This window comes from Pundamilia nyererei, unplaced genomic scaffold (assembly GCF_000239375.1).
Source record: "Pundamilia nyererei isolate P.nyererei 1_Seehausen unplaced genomic scaffold, PunNye1.0 scaffold00004, whole genome shotgun sequence".
Lineage (NCBI taxonomy): Eukaryota > Metazoa > Chordata > Actinopteri > Cichliformes > Cichlidae > Pundamilia > Pundamilia nyererei.
The window spans coordinates 4720197-4738909 of record NW_005187405.1 but is presented as its reverse complement, the minus strand read 5'-3'; the positions used below and the strand labels follow the sequence as shown (position 1 = coordinate 4738909).

The 18713-nt window shown below is 38.0% G+C and overlaps 2 protein-coding genes across 2 annotated transcripts in view; one reads left to right on the top strand and one right to left on the bottom strand.

Annotated features, from left to right (window-relative positions):
• The window catches only part of LOC102199025 (collagen alpha-5(IV) chain-like), a 23272-nt gene extending 7808 nt beyond the window's left edge, over nt 1–15464 (bottom strand). Inside the window, exons 1-36 of the mRNA XM_005721277.1 lie at nt 15235–15464; nt 13307–13360; nt 12580–12669; nt 11647–11691; nt 11511–11555; nt 11353–11415; nt 11138–11191; nt 10965–10991; nt 10262–10330; nt 10083–10145; nt 9961–9996; nt 9715–9759; nt 9524–9601; nt 8816–8869; nt 8657–8722; nt 7295–7339; nt 6960–7013; nt 6746–6787; nt 6512–6590; nt 6310–6345; nt 6033–6203; nt 5517–5606; nt 5230–5313; nt 5032–5102; nt 4754–4942; nt 4418–4589; nt 4244–4333; nt 4031–4138; nt 3783–3877; nt 3270–3420; nt 3033–3143; nt 2573–2737; nt 2303–2392; nt 1965–2099; nt 1680–1778; nt 1486–1584 (exon numbers count right to left, since the gene is read on the bottom strand). Of these exons, the coding sequence (XP_005721334.1) occupies nt 1486–1584; nt 1680–1778; nt 1965–2099; nt 2303–2392; nt 2573–2737; nt 3033–3143; nt 3270–3420; nt 3783–3877; nt 4031–4138; nt 4244–4333; nt 4418–4589; nt 4754–4942; nt 5032–5102; nt 5230–5313; nt 5517–5606; nt 6033–6203; nt 6310–6345; nt 6512–6590; nt 6746–6787; nt 6960–7013; nt 7295–7339; nt 8657–8722; nt 8816–8869; nt 9524–9601; nt 9715–9759; nt 9961–9996; nt 10083–10145; nt 10262–10330; nt 10965–10991; nt 11138–11191; nt 11353–11415; nt 11511–11555; nt 11647–11691; nt 12580–12669; nt 13307–13360; nt 15235–15306 (3037 nt within the window). The 5' untranslated portion in view covers nt 15307–15464. The remainder of the gene's footprint in view (nt 1–1485; nt 1585–1679; nt 1779–1964; nt 2100–2302; nt 2393–2572; nt 2738–3032; nt 3144–3269; nt 3421–3782; nt 3878–4030; nt 4139–4243; nt 4334–4417; nt 4590–4753; nt 4943–5031; nt 5103–5229; nt 5314–5516; nt 5607–6032; nt 6204–6309; nt 6346–6511; nt 6591–6745; nt 6788–6959; nt 7014–7294; nt 7340–8656; nt 8723–8815; nt 8870–9523; nt 9602–9714; nt 9760–9960; nt 9997–10082; nt 10146–10261; nt 10331–10964; nt 10992–11137; nt 11192–11352; nt 11416–11510; nt 11556–11646; nt 11692–12579; nt 12670–13306; nt 13361–15234) is intronic.
• A 153-nt stretch (nt 15465–15617) lies between these two features.
• Nucleotides 15618–18713, top strand: part of LOC102194873 (collagen alpha-4(IV) chain-like) — a 25628-nt gene continuing 22532 nt past the window's right edge. Inside the window, exons 1-3 of the mRNA XM_005721546.1 lie at nt 15618–15748; nt 15939–16025; nt 16552–16594. Coding sequence (XP_005721603.1) covers nt 15985–16025; nt 16552–16594 — 84 coding nt within the window. The 5' untranslated portion in view covers nt 15618–15748; nt 15939–15984. The remainder of the gene's footprint in view (nt 15749–15938; nt 16026–16551; nt 16595–18713) is intronic.

The window sequence follows — 18713 nt, the reverse complement described above, 5'->3', positions numbered from 1 at the left end:
CTAACATTGTTATATTTTTACAAAAAACAGCTGAACATGAGAGGTTTTTGGACCAATTTTGTGTTCTCCATTCTTTAAGCACCGGTTTGAGCACCGGCACCGTTTCAAAAGTACCGATTTGGCACCGGTATCGGATAAAACCTAAACGATACCCATCCCTACTATTAATGTACTATTAGTACATATTAAAGCTTATACATTTTTTGTTTTGTTTTTTATTAAAATATGTTAAAACATTTTTAATTTGTTAAAATATTAAAAAAGTTTTTTTTATAAAGCTTACATGTTTTTATTGAGAAATAATTGTTAATTTATTTGCTAAGTGATGTCTGCTGTGACCAGATGCTAACAGTTGCCTGTCTCAATACGAGTACTTGTGCATACCCGGGTTCTTGTGGACTCGTGATAAGTCATCAGTCAGAGAACAAGTACCAATTCAAAAGCTGTATCTCAAAACCTAGGCTGCATCTTTCAGAGGAGCTGGCCTTTGCGATCTACGTGGGCCGGGTCCTTCGAAAACCGAGAAATGGGACGGTCTAGCCTTCAGATTTGCGTCACCGCTGTCTCGGTGGAGTTTGATAAACTCAGCTGTCTGCTCCTTGCTATCTAAAATATAACAGTACACTGGAGTAAATTCTCGACCATCTCACACTTGTGTTTAATCAGTTTTCTGTTTGACGTTTATTCAGCTGGGTGAAAACCCCAGAGGAAAAGTTTTATCTAATCTAATCTAATCTAATCTAATCTAATCTAATGTCTTTAATCTCAGCCAAACCGATTTACTCAGGAACAAATAAAACACTGAAAAAGCCAAACAATACAAATTTTTAAGTTACCTAAGTGACTTATATGTCATGTTTAACCTGAGTAGCGGGGAGTTTAAAAAACAATGTGCCGGGAGTCCACTGTTCTCGCCAGAAATTATGTGGGTTACAGCTGCTCCAAAACAGTAACAGTAACAGACTAATTAAACAATAAAATATGTTACAGATTTTACAAATTTAAGAAATAGCACTAGTATATACAAATCACTCAATTATAAATATCAAGAGTTAAAAGAGGTGATTATAAATAAATATCAAGAACATTGACAAGGATATTACAGAGTAGAAAAGAGTGTGTGCAAAAAAGATGTAACAATATTATTATCATTATTATTATTATTATTGTAATGGGCATGCAACTTGGAAGATGCTTGTAGTTTTCTCACTACATAAAAACTGCACACTGAAAAGGTCATTTATTAATCTTTTTTTATTAAAAGGATTTTAAAACATGAAGTTTTGTACATGTTACATTTTTAAGTTTAAGGTTTTATTTTTTTCAGTAGTAGAAATCGTACAATAACAATACAATGGAGTTCTGAAAACACAATACAATAAATTATTCTGCACAGTGATCACTGAGCATTCATGAGCATGATAACCAAAATATTCTTAATTTTTCTTTATTTAGCTTTAGCTTGAAGTAAAATGCAGTACTTACCTGGAGGCCCCCTCAGCCCTGCATCTCCTGGAGCTCCGGGATGTCCTTTAAACCCTGGTGATGTTAATAATCCATCCAACCCTGGATCACCTGGTGAGCCTGGGGACATACAGGCACACAGCATAAATACAGTTTGGCAGATTTACAAACGGAAATAATAACTAGTCACTGTGAATGTTTAGCTTATTTCAGACCTCTTGGTCCAGGATCCCCTGGTGCTCCCACTTTTCCTCTCCACCCTTTTGATCCATTCCTGCCAGGATCTCCACTTGGACCAGCCAGACCAGGGTTACCTTGTGCAATACAGTTAGTGTTAAAATATTATTACCATGTCCTACTCAATGCCCTGTCCTAATATAATGTGGATCATTTGTAAATAAATAAATAAATAAATAAATTAATTAATAAATAAAAAATCTCAGAAACATTAAAGACTGTAAAAGGACATTTTTTGAACAAGACTTTACTGGAAAGTGTACCTGGTGGACCAGGGTCCCCTGAGTTCGCAGTATAATTTTGTGGTGATGGAGCTCCTGGGGCACCTTTGGGACCTTGGTCTCCATTCATACCTGGGGGGCCTGGAGGACCTCTAGGCCCATCTGGGCCAGAGTCACCTGCAAATAGCCAAGGTAGCTCTAACTTCATCAGTTTTATGTAAATCAGTTTTTCATAAATTACTGTCACAGAGGCAAAAACTATTATATTGTTTCAGATCTGACATGACTTAACTTTGTTTTTTATATTTATTGTTTGTGTATATTATATGCATTGTGTTTGTGTGCACGCGCACGTGTGTTTGTGTTGCATTTGTGTTTACCTCTTTGACCAGGTGGACCTACAATTCCAGGCAACCCATCTGGTCCATATCCTGATGGCAATCCATCTGGTCCAGGGTCTCCTCTGGGTCCTAACAAAAGTGAAGTTGAATATTTTGATAAAAATCAATACATTGTAAAAACTCATAAAGTAATTTTGGTATTTTCAACATCACATTAAGTACTCACATACATGAAAAACCCAGATTTTTTAACTATTCCATATTGATGAATTTAATTATGAATGGTCTATCAGATAAGGAATACTGTACCTGGTTGACCAGGTAGGCCACTTTGTCCTTTGATTCCTTTTTGTCCATGATGTCCTTGTGAACCTGGTCTTGATGGCCCAGGGAACCCAGGTTCACCAGCAGGGCCAGGAAGACCAAACCCAGGCAAACCTTGATTTCCCTTCTCACCAGGAAAGCCATTAGGTCCTAAAAAAAAAAAAAAAAAAAAAATATATATATATATATATATATATATATATATGTGTGTGTGTGTGTGTGTGTGTGTGTGTGTGTGTATATAAAGGTGAGGAGCAAAGGAAATTTAATATATAAAAATATTAGTGCTGTCAGCGTTAATCTCGTTAAAATGACATTAACGCCATAACTGCACTAATTTTATATCCAGATTGGTATTACTAAGCTTTTACCTGTTTTTTATCTGTCTGTAATGTTCTTTCAGGGCTAACACCAAATACACCACACAAGTCTAGCATAGACTAACCTTGAGGTCCTTCATGACCACTTGGTCCTGGTTCTCCACTTGGCCCAGGCAAGCCTTTACATGATTCTTTGCTACCAGGTAGCCCTGGAAGCCCTTCAGAACCCTTTACTCCTGCACAAATCAATAACACAATCAATGTAGCAAACAGATCAATATTGTTGCAAGTTTGTGCTTTATTATGTGCTTATGAAGAGTACAGTTTTGATTTTAGTCAATAGTCAGTTTAGTCATCAGTACCCTTTTCTCCTGGAAAACCAGGACTGCCAGTTAGCCCTGGATATCCAGGTAAGCCAGGATTCCCAGGATCACCTGCAGGCCCTGGATCTCCATCTTCACCTGGAAGCCCTGGGAAGCCTGGAGGCCCAGAGTGTCCAAGGTTGCTATCACCCTGTTATTAGAAAAATAGAGGACATAATGTATATGTTAGCATTCACTACTTAATCTGCTTCCAGAATTATATTGCAAGGTATAATGTTTGGTAATGTTCCAAGCCTTTGATTATGAAAAAAAGAATGCTGCATTTTCTCATTTCTTTGTCATTCCCTGATCTCCCTTCACAAAGAACTGACATAACATGAAGGAAGCAATCATTTGATTGGCCATTTTTTAAAATCAAATACCTAGACAATAATGTAAAAAATAATTTTTATTTATTTATTTTTTGCTTTTATGCCTTCCTGTAAAGACCAGTAAAGTGCAATAGAGTGTTTGCTATATGAAGATGTATGTTGTATCAACTTTGTTTCTAACCTTTGGTCCTGGAGGACCAGGAGGGCCTTCTTGGCCTGGCTGACCTGGGGAACCTCTACCTGGAGGGCCTGGGACACCTGGTTGGCCCTTGTCACCTGAAAAATACATACTTATCAGTAAACACATAAATTATCTATGTGACTAGTCCTCATTTCCTTTTGAGACAATCAAAGTAATCTCATATCTAGGAAATATTTTATGTGTTTGCAAATATGCAAATGTTTTCTGCATAAATTCACAGAACCTACCTTTCTGTCCTTGTTTCCCTGGCATTCCAGGAAATGATAATGGGCCACGTTCTCCTTTCTGGCCTGGTATACCTGGTGGTCCTAGACGACCTGGAGCCCCTGGATGACCTGACATTTGTTTTGGTGATATAAAATATGTTTCTCTTCTGCCATTGTTTTCCATCCACCTATTGAGTTATGCATCCATACAGCATATCCACATGCAGTACTTACCTGGGCTTCCAGGTGAACCTGGCCAACCCTTCAATCCAGGTGGGCCAGGAAGTCCTTTACGGTATATGACTCCAGGTTCCCCCTTTTCTCCTGCAATAAAGGAGAGATGTATGTTAGTATTTTACTATATTTAAGTTTTTATTAAATTTTACATTAATCAGTATATAATATAACCTGGAATTCCTGGCTGCCCTGGAAAGCCAGATACCCCATTATCTCCTTTCATTCCTGGAGGCCCAGCAGGTCCATAACCCACTGGCCCAGAGTAGCCGTCTGGTCCTGGTCTGCCTAAAGGGCCTGGTGGGCCTTGGACTCCACGGTCTCCCGTTTCACCAGAGAAGAAATACTATAGAGTGGCAGAATACTTGTTCTAGCTATGACTAAAAAAAAAATTTGTTTTGCTCCTGTACATGTTAAAACCTCTGAAGCATCAAATGTGACACCTGAGATGTGGAATTGCAGAAGGCAAAACATGTCATGTAAAACTCAGATTTGTCAGCAATTTCTCACCGGATCCCCTGGAAGCCCTGGATTGCCTTTGCGACCTGGCAATCCTGGAAGTCCAGGTAAACCCGGATCCCCAGGCCTCCCAAGCTGTCCCTGGTCCCCTTTTTCTCCCTTTGGCCCAGGAGCACCAAAGGAATACGACTCTCCCTTCTCTCCTTTTCGACCTGGAAAACCTGTTTCACCAATTGGACCCTTTGGAAAAGAATTAATATTAAGTGTTTACATAGGTAAAGAAAAACAAAACAACAACAAAGCAAAAATTTCAAGACATGTTTTCTTACAGGTCTTCCTGGTAAGCCTTTAGGTCCTGGGAAACCGGGATCACCTTTATCACCTCGAGGCTGATTGAAGCCTGAGCGGCAGAAATAGTGCACATTCTAGTTTTAAATCTTATTTGCTTTCCATCACTACCAGTAAAAGTGCATTTGAATGCGCAACTCAGATAGAATAAAATTCATCTGTTATGCAGTGATTGTTACCAGGCGGGCCAGTTTCACCCTGGGGACCTGGAGGTCCTGGGAATCCTGATCCAGTACACTCATAACAGGGATCCCCCTTTTGTCCTGTACAAAGAAACAAGCATTTTTAAAATCTCAATTATTGCACAATATTATTTTATATATGAGATTCAAAGGCCTTGATGACAACTGCGCACAACACAGTAGTCTGCTAGTAAAAGTAAGTCATAACAAGTTTGAAATAAATAATAAATACTAACTACAATGGTTTAAAAAATTAAAAAAGAAGGCTTTAAAAACAATCCAACCTTTCATTCCAAACACCCCATCGTATCCCATGAGTCCAGGCAATCCATTCACTCCTTTAATTCCTGGCAGACCCTTGGTAACTCTGTTAGCTACAAACGACAACAAACTTAGTGTCCTAATTACACTTTCAAAACATTTCCTCTAAATATCTGTATAATTATTGCAGTAGTATGTCATTAATATCCTTCACTATAGTCATTTAGCCTATATCTAAGAGTTTAAAAATCCATATCCACTCTGTTCAATGACTATCAGTGGTCCACAACATACATGCTACAATTCTATAAATAAAAAGCTAAACTTTCAAAGTTATTTGTTTATTTATTTGTTTTGTTAAGCATGATAGATATTGAACATTTAATTAGTTGTTGTTTTGTCTCTTCCACAGCATGTCTTTGTCCTGTCTTCATCCACTCACCCCCAACCGATTGTGACATGACATCTTGCAGTAGGTTTATTGTTAGCATTTGAAGTTATAGTATTTGGAGGATTTAGGGGAGAACATTTTTGCATACTTCTGTCTTCAGGGATTCCAGGTGGGCCCTGATCTCCAGGAGGTCCTTGGTCACCAGGCTCTCCATCTGGACCCGGAGGTCCGATATAATCAGCCCCAGGCTCCCCAGAATCACCTTTTAGGCCTGGAAAGCCATTGGGACCACGTAGGCCAGGCACATCAATACCTAATCCTGTGCAGGTTAAAGTGAGAGGCCATGAGCAAGCTTTACAAAATAAGCTTAACATGTGGATGAAGGTACAAAGGATGTTATTCTCTTTCAAATTCTTTCTTCACACCTGGAGGTCCTCGTGGTCCAGGAAAGCCCACAATACCTGAGAAAAGAATAGCCACATGTGTTATTATTGTATGGGCAAGTCAGCTACAATAAAGCAGGGTTTTTTTTCATCGGCTCATGACTGGTGCAGGCTTTGACTTTAGGATTTGCTATTCTGTTGTATATCTTCTTCATTAGTTTGTATACTATAGAGTATTATGCACCCCGAGGCCCAGGAAGTCCAGGTGGGCCCTGATGACCAGGATCTCCCTTGTATCCTTTGATTGGCTCAGTCACATATGTCTGTAAACAAAATAGTATTGGACGTTTTAGAACAACAGGAAGTGATGGATTCAAATAAAATCCACAGAAATTCATTCTGTATCCATAACAAAGACTAATGTAGCATTTTTCTGACCATATAAGGACTGTAAAGTAGAAAACTGTCATAAACTCACATCTCCACTTGGGCCAGGCAGACCCCTATTTCCCTTTTCACCCTATTTAGAGGATACAAACAAAGTGTCATGCAAAATATTATTAGCCCTTCAAGAGATTTTTCTTTGGTACTCTACCACCTTTACTGATTTGATTTAGTACTTTAATGTATAAATGCACATTTTAAAGAATTTAAAGAATCTGAATAATTAGTAAGAAGAAAGGACAACTGACAGGCACTCCTGGCGCTCCTGGATATCCTGGATCCCCTCTGGGGCCAGGTCTTCCCTAAACAGAAATATGTTGTATTCAACAGTTGTATTGTTGTATTCAATATCTATATTCAATATCTATCTATCTATCTATCTATCTATCTATCTATCTATCTATCTATCTATCTATCTATCTATCTATCTATCGATCGATCGATCGATCGATCGATCGATCGATCGATCTATCGATCTATCTATCTATCTATCTATCTATCTATCTATCTATCGATCGATCGATCGATCGATCGATCGATCGATCGATCGATCGTACTGTTTTTAAGCATAACAAAACAGTACCACAAATCCATGTGGTCCAGGATCACCATCCTTGCCTGGCTTACCCTGTAAGGACAAATAAGGATAAGCATGAAGATTCATATAAGGTTGAGTTTTTCAGGATGAAGTACATGTTTTTATTTATCTTCTCATAGATTTTTTACTTAGGTCTCAAAAATACAGTTTTTAGACTGTAAAATGCCAAATGTTTGTGATCTTCATGTAAATCTTCATGTTCCTCAAAAAATCGTTGGTTGCCCTCTGCCACCTCTGGAGGGCGACCCCTTGCACCCCGCCCACAACTTGTTTGACCTACTGACCTGTGATTGGCGCCTCAGGTTAATCAGGTCCCACACCTCCAGACTCACTAACAGCTTCTTTCTGTAGGGCTTTCAGACTTTTAACAAACACTATCCCCCCACACCCCATCCCTTCCTACCCACCTCACCAATCATGGCCTGAGTAACCCGCATCACTCAGGCCACTCACATATGGACTCTATACTCAGAACAAATCCTTTTGCACTGCTTCCAAGCACTTTGCCCTTCAATGTGTGCCTTTCTCTAGTTTTGTATATATTCCTCTCGACTGTCTTTTGTTTGCTATTTATTCCTGATGTCTTTACTATTTATATATTTTTCACCCTGCACAGTTGCCGTGGAGCACCCAGAATTTCATTGTACAATGATAATAAAGAGCTATTCTATTCTAAAATAAAAATAGGTAAAATAGGCCTTCAAATAAATATATAAAAATAAAAAAATCTCAAACAGGAATTCAATTCAAATTAAAAATTCTTATTCAAAGACACATATGTGGTCTTTGAAGCAGTGACTTCTAATATATATGAAATGAGAATGTGACCATATCAGGGTTGGAGCTTTTTGAGAACCCTTTTAAGCAATGCTGTGCCCCCCTCAGTCTGAAGACACACTAAAAATATGTAGAATGATCAGTTTCTTTGATTTAGAGACGCTGCTGTTGTCCCTGAACTGGGATGGCCTAAACAGAGAGCTTCAACAGGCTAATAATAAAACTATGCAACATAATTATGTTTGTTGTTGGTTGCTGCTGTCTTAGCAAAAATAATTTTGATGAAGTGATTACTATAATGTAGATAACCAATGACAGTCTTTTCTCTCGTCTTAAATGGCAAATCGCATTGAGTTTGATGTTGCATCACTGCCCTCTGCTGCTCATCCTCTTTTTCGTGCTATTCATACTGGTGCTGGTAACCCTTTGGTGCAAAGGGAAGGAATGAAAAAATAGGGGGATGTGTGAGAATTGTGGAATATCAGGCACAATAAATTGATTAACCAAATGCCATATGTTTGTACACAGTCAAATGGAAAAACTGAGTGGTAATGGGATGCTGTGTCTTACCTCTGGACCTGGTAATCCTCTGCCTCCTTTTGCGCCTTTACTATATTGTCCATAACCAGGTTCTCCCTGGAAACAGATTAAAATAAGGACAAGAATCAGAAAGTTTCTTTAAAATTAGTGAATGTATTCAGTCGTCTTGAATTTGAATTCTGTACTTACCGTTGAACCTTTGCAGCCCTTTTCTCCTATATCTCCCTTGTTTCCTTTTAACCCCTAAATAAGAATGAAAAAATAAAAACAACTGAAGTTATGTTCTGATAATTTCAATGACAATATTTCTGTATTAGAGTGGCAGGATGTGGAAAGAGCAGTTCAGGGACCAAATGTTTAGAATTGTATTTTTAAATTGTATTTTTAAATATTATATCTGTATTTACTGTGCTTCATTTGTTTTTAATTTTGCCTCATCCTTTTTGTAAGTTTGCTAGTTAATCATTTTAGAAAGGAATTGGAAATCTCATCTCTTTGGTCCCAAACACGGCAGCATGTTTTGACTACTTACCCAGTTGCTTTGAAATGCTTTGGGCAAAACAGTTCTGGTAATGCGCCTGTGATTTTTTCTCATAGTGTCACTATTCACACATTGGAAACATATGCCCTTCAAGATTATTTTTAAGTAATTTTTTTTCTTTGCCTTCTTTCATCTCTTCCCATTAGTAAACAAATGTTGTTTTTTTTGTTCTGTCGATTGAAATTAGCAGGTTAGTGCAGGTTACTGTTCAATCAGCCACTGCAAAAGTAGGAAAATATGCAGCCCAGTCACTGAAGAGTGAACAGTGTGACGTGAGAAATCCTTGGGTCATGTTCCAAAACTAGAAAGGCAATGATGATTTTGTCGAAGAGTATTACATGAAATTGTTCCTGTACCTCTAACACGAGACCCCCTGAGACAAGCTCCGTGATCCGACCTTTTGGTCCAGGTGGACCTGGTGGGCCTTGTCTCCCCTACAACATAAAAATTAAAATTACCCTCACTGAAAAAACAAGACATAATATACACAACTGTCGGCATGAATTATGATACAATGCCGCCACAATAATATTGAAAAAGAAACTACCTTAGGTCCTTGAGGTCCTGGGGCACCACTAATACCTTCCTGACCCTAAAATAAAAGTTTTGTTTTATAAACCAGAAAATTTTATTCATATTTGCTTTTATCAGGCAGTTCACGTGAATAGTTTTAGGGTGTGAATAACTCAAGACTCACAGCAACTGTGGTTTTACTTTTTTGACGGACTCATTATCACAATACAAGCTTTCAAACCTGTACACACATATGCAAATTTAATTCTAACAGCATTACCTTTGGTCCTGGAGGCCCTTGACGTCCAGGAAAGCCCTGTTCATAAAGAACTTACACACTTAAGGTTAAACATCACACAAAAACATGTCATCCACAAAAATCTCAGAAAAAACTTTGCTTACAACAGATCCCCTTGGTCCAGGTTCACCAGGTTGTCCTTTGTATCCAGGTAAACCTGGATCTCCCTAAAATTCAAGGAAACTTTGCTTTCAATATAAAATAAACATAACTGTTCAAAAATAAATATATGTGTGTCTGACTGACAGGATTTATTTATTAAGAGAGCAGTCTAAAATGTTACCGGCTGTCCATCCCTCCCAGGTGGTCCACTGGGCCCTGGTTGTGAACTGCCTTGTATCCAAGATTCACCCTATGAAAATGACGCTTCAAAAATGTAATAATACTTTATAGTTGCAGTTAATAAATCTTGTTAGTAACTGGCATCTGTAGACTTTGACTGTCACTTTTAAAAGGTTTTTATCAACCTTGGTAATGTGTTGTGTACCATAACCCAGACATAACCGCACATATTTCGAACTGTTTAAAAGTCAGTGCTTCCTCTGAAATTCCTCAACTCAGAATTTGTGTCAGAGCTTTGAGAATCCCCCTTTTTCCCCTGATGGCATGGATGCATGCTTTTTGCTCAGCCACCATCAAAGGAAATGTGATTTGAAGACTGGTAAATGTTGAATATCACAACACAGGAACACATATAGGGGTACACATATACATACATTGTATTTTCTGAAGCTTTTAGAGGGTCAGTTCTTTTAAACACTAGAATCACATTTTCTAGCATTCTTGTGCATTCAAATAAACATGAACAGTTCCCAGTAGTTCTTGCCCAAACAATTAGCTTTCTAATTGTAATATTTACATTGGTAAGGATAACTTTAACTAGCTAAGCTTCTTGAATGACAGCCATTGCTGAGCAATTCTGCAGACACATCTTTCCCTGGTACAAAAAGAATTTAGCACAAGGCCATGAAGCAGCTTATCATTACCTTAGGTCCAGGCTGACCCGGTGGACCCTGTGGATGAAAAACAAATATTCAAACATTTATTTACCAATTGTTCATTTGGGTAATTTTAAATGATGATGCAATGAAATATGATACCAGAGTCACTGAGAAGTGTAGCAACACAGAATAAAAAAAAGGTTTTGTTTTGTTCTTACTGGCAGTCCATCAGGACCAGAGGTCCCATGTATACTGGGAGGTCCGTCTTCCCCCTTTTGGAAAGTAATGCGTTGAGAACATGCAGTGAAATTACAAACTCTTTAACCTATAATACATTTAAAAATGTGCTCTTTCAAATTAGAAGCCCCAATCCTAATCCTGAAAAAAGTTCAAAGCATTATAGGTCCACAGCTAATATGCAATATTTTCATACATCTGTTCCATTGCAGCCTGGGGCTCCCGGTGGGCCCGGAGGCCCCTGTAAGCCTGGGACACCCTATATAAAACACAACAGCCATGTATGAGGATCTGCAGGAATATGCATGTCTGTGATTCTTACATTAGACTTGTATACACAACAAGACAACTCACTGGTAAGCCATGACTCCCAGCAAACCCCTCTTTGCCTTCGAGTCCCTGTAATGACAGAAGCAAAAATAGCTTTCATTTTTAACATACATGTAGGTGTTACTGACTGAAAGACAAACAGACATTTTATTTTTTTTACCGGATCGCCTTTTGGTCCTGCTGGTCCATCATGCCCAGTGTTTCCCTGTCATAGTAGGCAAACTTTTAATTAATCCCTATGGCATGGTATAGCAACACATACAGTCATGTAAGAAAGAAAAGTTTCATTCGACTATGAAGTACAAGCACACCCTTACTGACTCCATAGTATTTATCAGGGTAAGTACACAAGTGCTGCTAAATCAAATTAACTTAAATTAAAACTTAAATTAAATTAACAAAAAGCACCTCTAAAAAGCAGAGATTCTGCAGTTTGCTGGTCTGGAGCATTTAAGTGCATATTAACACAGTGCTCCAACTGAATTTACCCCCCAATCCCACTGCACAGTGCTCAGAGAACATTTCTATGTGAACAAAGCACAAGACTTCTGCAGCAATGACAGACGAGACTGAAGTGGAGATGTTTGGTCATAATGCTCAGAACCACGACTGGTGAAACCAGACACAGCATATCAGTGTTGTGATGCTCCAGTCAACAAGAACTCAGAGCTCAACCTGTATAGCAGTGCTGTGGCAGGATCTTAAGAGAGCTGTGCATGAACTAATACCTGCAAACCTCAGTGAGCTAAAGCAACATGTTAGTTGGTGAGTGGGCCAAAATTCCTTCAAAGCAATGTGAGCAACTGATGAAGTCACACTGAAAATGATTTCTTCTTTCTTCAGGCTGTTAAATCATGTGGTGTCCTTGGTTACTTCGTTATTTATTTACTGAATTTCCCGGAGGAACCTACCCGAGGTTATATTACACCATTTCATGTTGATTTTTCCTTTCATTTAACAAGTTCAATTAAAAATGTGTAGGCATATAAGAAATTTTGAATTATATATCACGTATAATAATATAAGATCTAATTTAGACTGACACTACAAACTGTGTTAATATGAGAAAACTTAATGAGAGTTTAAGTTTTACCTTTAGTCCCATCGGGCCAGTGGGACCATCTGGTCCAGGACGTCCTGGTGGCCCAGGGGAACCTGGATTTGCTGGAAATCCTTTGTCTCCCTGTGTGTGTAAATGTATGAATAAAAAGTAATAGGACACAGAAAGAAAGGACATAAGGTGGCAACCAGTAAACAAACAGCAGCTTCATTGGCATTGTCACTTTATAAGTAAATACATAGCTGCTGTTTTGTGAATGCTTATGAAAATATTGCCAACTATAACTGGTATTGGTACATTTATCAGCTGTATGTGGTTAAAATGAGAGAAATTGCTATATTTATAACTGCAACAAACCTAGTGTGTAAACACACTGAAATATTTATCCATATCCTTCGTAAAGTATATATTTAGCCATACATCCATTTTCTTTTGTTTATTGATAAAACTGTACAGTCTACATAACAGTAAAAATGAAAACAATTTACTTCATCATTACATTTAGGGGGTAATGAATGACTAGAGAATTTTATATTTCTATGACGAATGTGTCTATTTGCATATATTCTAAGATGTGTTTCATAATTAAATTATTTGTTACTTTGAAAAATTATTTAATTAGTGGGGTGTACACCGTAGTCACGGGAAGTACAAATCTTGCTTTGAGAAAAAAAAAAGAATGAAAGTTTTGTGAAAAGAAGAAATAAGTAGCAGGAGGATGAACTGAGTTATTGACACAGACAGTGAATTAGACACTTACCCTGCTGCCTTTCACTCCATCACAGCGGCACCTTGATCTTCCGTTGCACACACACTAGAAGAAAGTTTACATTTTTTAATTTCTAATGCACAAAATAAAAAAAGCAAAATAAAATAAAAACAATTGTGTTTTTGACAAATTGTCAAATATTTGTAATGTAATGCTGCTTCCTCAAAGTCAGTTGTCCTACTGACTGTAAAGTATTTTCATTTTGCATAATACTGCATATACTGCATTTTTTTAAAAAAATGCATAAATAGGTGATTTCTCAGTTCTTTCACCGTAGCTTTGGTGTAAAATCTTTTTCCTTTTTTGTTGATTTTTGTTTTGATTTTGCAGGCTACAGGTCCTCAAGGCAGTCTTTAATCATACTTTTTTTTTGCTAGTATAGTGAGGGACATTCCCTGTACTTGGGGCAAATTTGTGGAGGATTACCACTTTTAAAGCAATTTGCCTTAATAACATCTCTGTGATGGGTTTGTAGCTTAAACCTATTCGCTGGAACGTTCAAGACAATTTAACTACACAGCAAAGCAAGACACGAGTAGGCAAAGTTCTTGATGTTTCTTGCACGGGAGAGAAGTGGACAAACGCCGTTCCTTCACTTGACCCCAGTTGCTCTTGTCCGCTCCCCTGTAACACTGCTCTTTTATGGAGGTTACATAGGTTCATTAACATATGACGTCTACATACACACAAAGAGTACCTTGCCTGTGCGTTGTGTAAGTATGTGTGTGTGTGCGTGACTTGCGTCTGGAAGTCCAGCAGTTCATCTAAACAAAAGGCACGTAGACTAAAACAGACATAGATACGTTTATCCTACCACAAAACAATAAGAGAAGGTACGACCGTGTGAATGCCAGAACACTCTGGGAGGCACACAGAGTCTCCACAGACTACTAAAGATCAAACCTCTACCAACATGACATTGATTATAAAACTCGAAGCATATATGAGTAGATATTTCTAAGCATAAATTACAATCCACTATATAAACCTGACACTCTGCTGTGTTAATACCCTCCTGAGTCTCTATTAAACACGGTGGCCTTTAATTAGAAAGCTGCACACATATTTGCTTGTCAGCAGTGACAAAGGTTTAGTGAAGCTAACAGACTTTAAAAAGTGGGGTAATAAAGTATAGAAAAAGAGTAATCTGCACAGTGTTGTTTGTAGTCTAAATATTAGGCCACCCTTGAGACAAAAGCAGCTTAGCAAGAACAGCTACAATGATAAAACCGTTATACCTAATTACTGGAAATTTATTACATTGGTCATTAAGCTATAATTAATTCAGTTTTTCAGCTTTTTTTTTCTTTTGCACATGAAACAACATCAAACTTTTCCATGACCTACCATAAAAAGGCCCACCAACATAGCACACTGAAGAGTGCTGTACACATTACCTAATGGAGTGCATCAGCAAACAGGCTGAAAAAAAAAAGCATCACATTTCTTTGGAAGATGTTTAAAAAATGGTTTCAGGATGCTTTTTTCCAGTAAACAGTCATTAAGGTCCTCACAGAGTTACCAAAAAGAGAAAAAGAGAGTCATACAGCATTACTATTTAAGAAGTTACTGATCTACAGCTTTGAGAAAAATATTCAATATCATTCTTGAACCTATATTTTTTTAGAGGAAAAGAAAAACACTGTATTTAGATACAGAATTGAGTTGTTATGTGGTTTTCTCTCGAGCAATGTCGATTAATAAGTCAGTACAGCTCAACAACAAGCCCAGTCCATGCAGGGTGACATGAAGGAAAGCAACACAATTTTTTTAATCCAGAGTCAGCCACAAAAGAGACCATGTCCCATGTGTTTATATTTTTAAAAAGACAGTCAGTGCAGTGATGGATTGTCAGTGCATGCAAAGCTTAATTTAAAACAGTCAATAAAACTAATAAGGAGAAATAAGAAGGATCTTACCTTTTTTCCATCAGTCATCACCAGCATTGCAGCCAACAGGATTATAGGAATTATGAATGTTGGAGTTCCCATGGCTTTTCTTTCTGCATTTACATCAGTAGTTTGGGAATAACCACAGGCACTCCAGGGAGGATAGGTGTCTCCTTGAGTGCTCTCCTCTGTAACCAGCTTTCAAATTTCACTCATCTACCGCAGTGCTTTGGGTGATGTTACGTGACGGCAGTCCTCAATCAAAGTTTCCCCATCTGACTTTATGACTTTAGACAGTACAGCCCGGAGAAGTTGTTTAACTTGACCTTGAATAGAGAGGCGGTCTGAACTTTCTGTTGTGTTTATTCCCAGTCAAAACGCTTCTTCTCATCTCACTCTCGCTGGTCCCTGCAGCGGACGTTTCTCACTTTGGTTTTTTACTGGCATGAGGACAGGAGATAAGATGGAATCTCAAGTTAGGGATTAAGCTACTTGGCTAGAGCTAAATGAACTTCATGAAAATCATTTTGGGCTCTTAATTTGGGTGAGTAGCGAATACTTGTTGTGCATAGTGGAACTAGTCTTTTAAAAATCCTTAATCAGTTGCATGCTCCCACTTTTTAAATGTCATAACTGCATGTTCTGTATCTTCTACCTTATCTCTCACTTTCATACAAAGTGCCCTTTGCCTAACAGGTGTTTTTGCTGTTTCATTCTTTTGTTTTAATCCACAGGTGGCAGCACTGAGGCCAGCAAGGAGCTGTGAAGTGGACTTGAGAGATGAAATCCTCGGTTACTCCTGCGACTTTGTTTGCTCTTTGGTACGTCTCACTCCAATATTTTTAATAACTACAATATTTTTGCAGAACTCAATATGAGGCACATGTTAGCTTTTTGGTAAGAGTATTCAGATAATAATGCTAATTTTTACGACTGAATCAAAAAAAATAGTCCTTAACCCTTGCTATCTTTAGATTCCACTCAGACCTCTTTGACTGAACGTAAGCTATGACACTCACATTAATAACTCTGTAAGTGTGTTTACCTGAAGACAGGCATTCTTCTGGCCTGTTTATTCAAATATGCAAACATCTGTATGCTTGTATACTAGAAGTAAAAAGAAGATCTGCTCTGAGGCAGGCACAGAGGCACATACTTTCACTTTCAAATACTAAGTGGACACCAAGGTGATAACAGTGAGTGGGAAAGATTTGCTCAGAACATATCAGACTAATAGATCAAACTCCATACAAGGGTCTCTCTCTTGGTCATTTACAGTTGTGTAATAGCATCCAGTAGGTGCTCAAAAAGAAAAGCGCTAACCTTTTAACACTCTTGTTTTCACAGGTGGATGCTTTCCCTCATCTTCTTTGTGCAGCAGCTCAAGGCAGTAAGAATTATTTTATAGACATTTATATTCATACTTAACATAACTATTATACATAGCATATCTACTCCGAGTTCTAGTACTATATTGCGAATAAATTATACATTGAGTAATGAATAGTAATGAATTTTAATTTAAGAAAATCACATTTCATTAATTTTTGTTGCCACATTTTTAAACATGTTAATTTTACTTTAAATATATTAGCATTAGCTTTAGATAGCTATCCCCATCCATTGCAGAGCTTAGTCCAACTACAGTGGCTCAGGTTTGAATGAATTCTTTCATGTAATTTGCTAAACACACTTGAATTACATTTTCCTTAATGCAGCCGGTGCTACTGCTGCTGTTAGAGCAGCCAGGACTGTAGTGTTATGTTCCGTTTATCAGTGTAACATAAGCATAGCCCCGACTCTGCTGTTCAGTGAACTTAACATGTTATTGCTTATCACAATCTGTATGTCGCTATGCAAACAAACATACCAAACAGATAGACTCTTAAGTTAGGATTTGCTAAGTATTTCCCAGGGGAATCTCACTGCACCTGGAAGACTGTTCAGCTCCTTATCTGTTGATGTTGTTTATCCCTGGTACTTTATGTTAAGCTGCATACTATGGGCTTTTGCACACAAATACTTCAAAATGCTAAACTGGACGTGACAAATGTATTGGTTGAGTTCCTGTTTTGCCTATTTTTTTGTCTATACACAGTATGTTTATAGTAGCTACTTAGAGAATACATCATAATAAAATATATATATATATATTTAAACAAATTTAAAATAAACAAATAAACTGATCAACTTCCAAGTATCACAATATTTTTCTGAACCAGGCAGCCAAGCTGAGCATTGGGCTTTCCTATACTTTTAACTCACTGACCAAAGTCAAAGCCTTTTATTTTAATTAATAATCATGGCTCAACTATTGTAGCAAGCAGAACAGGGCAGGTGGTTTTGTTGCCAAAAAAGTGTGCGAGTGGTAAAAAGACCATGTTGTTATCCAATAGTTTGTGTTTAATACTAAAAAATTACTAATAATAACTTTCACATTTGATATTCTCAAATGTCTCACTTTGTGTTTTCTTGCACAAAGCATTTAACTTTAATATTCACAGAGTTTTAATACTTAGCATTATTCACATATGACACCATTGGCAAGCAAACAGTTATAGCTGTGGTCAGAAGTTTACATATACTCATCATGGACATACATGGATGTCATTTTAATGATTTCTTTCACATTGCGCAAAGTGGATGGAACAATGAAACAAGAGGACTACTACTTGAAATGAATTTGAACACAAATAGGTCATCCAACAAGAAAATGATCCTAGACATATCGAAAGGCTAACAAAAAGCTTCTAGAACCAGCTCTTTATCCTCTTGATGATATTCGAGTGTGCGTAGGTGTTTGCCAAACCACTCTACACATGTCTACATGTGTTTTGAAGACTTGGAGAAGGTATTCGACAATGCTCCTTGAGTAGCGCCTACTGTGGGGGGTGCTGCGGGAGTATTAGCTGTCTGGCTTGTTGCTATAGACCGTTCAATCCCTGTACAACTGCAACAGGAGCATGGTTCAGATTGCTGACAATGTTAGACTTATTTCTGGTGGGTGCCAAAGCTGCCCTTTGTCACCGATTCTGTTTATAATTTTTCTGGACAGAAATTCTAAGAGTAGACAGGTGATGGAAAACTTTAACTTTGGTGGTGTTTGTTGGCTAGAGGTGGCAGGGGCAGGGATAGCTCAGTAGGTAGCGTGGTTGCCCCATGATTAGAAGGTCGGGGGTTCGAATCCACTCAACGGGAACCTGAGGGTCCCTTTTGCACTAGAGCAGTTTACACCTAAGTGTAACGTGGTGAGAATGACAGTTACCACCGCCACTTCAGAGGCTGGATGGAGCCTTAATGCTCAGTCTGTGCCAGGAAACCAGCCATTTTAAATGGACTCCACCAATTCTTCCATGAAGCGTGGTGAAATATTTGGACAGAATTATGGTAGAAACTTGTTGATGGCTATGAAAAGTGTCATGTCAAGGTATAACTCACCAAAGGACATTTATACCAAATATTAAATGGGGTATGTGTATATACAGGGAGTGCAGAATTATTAGGCAAGT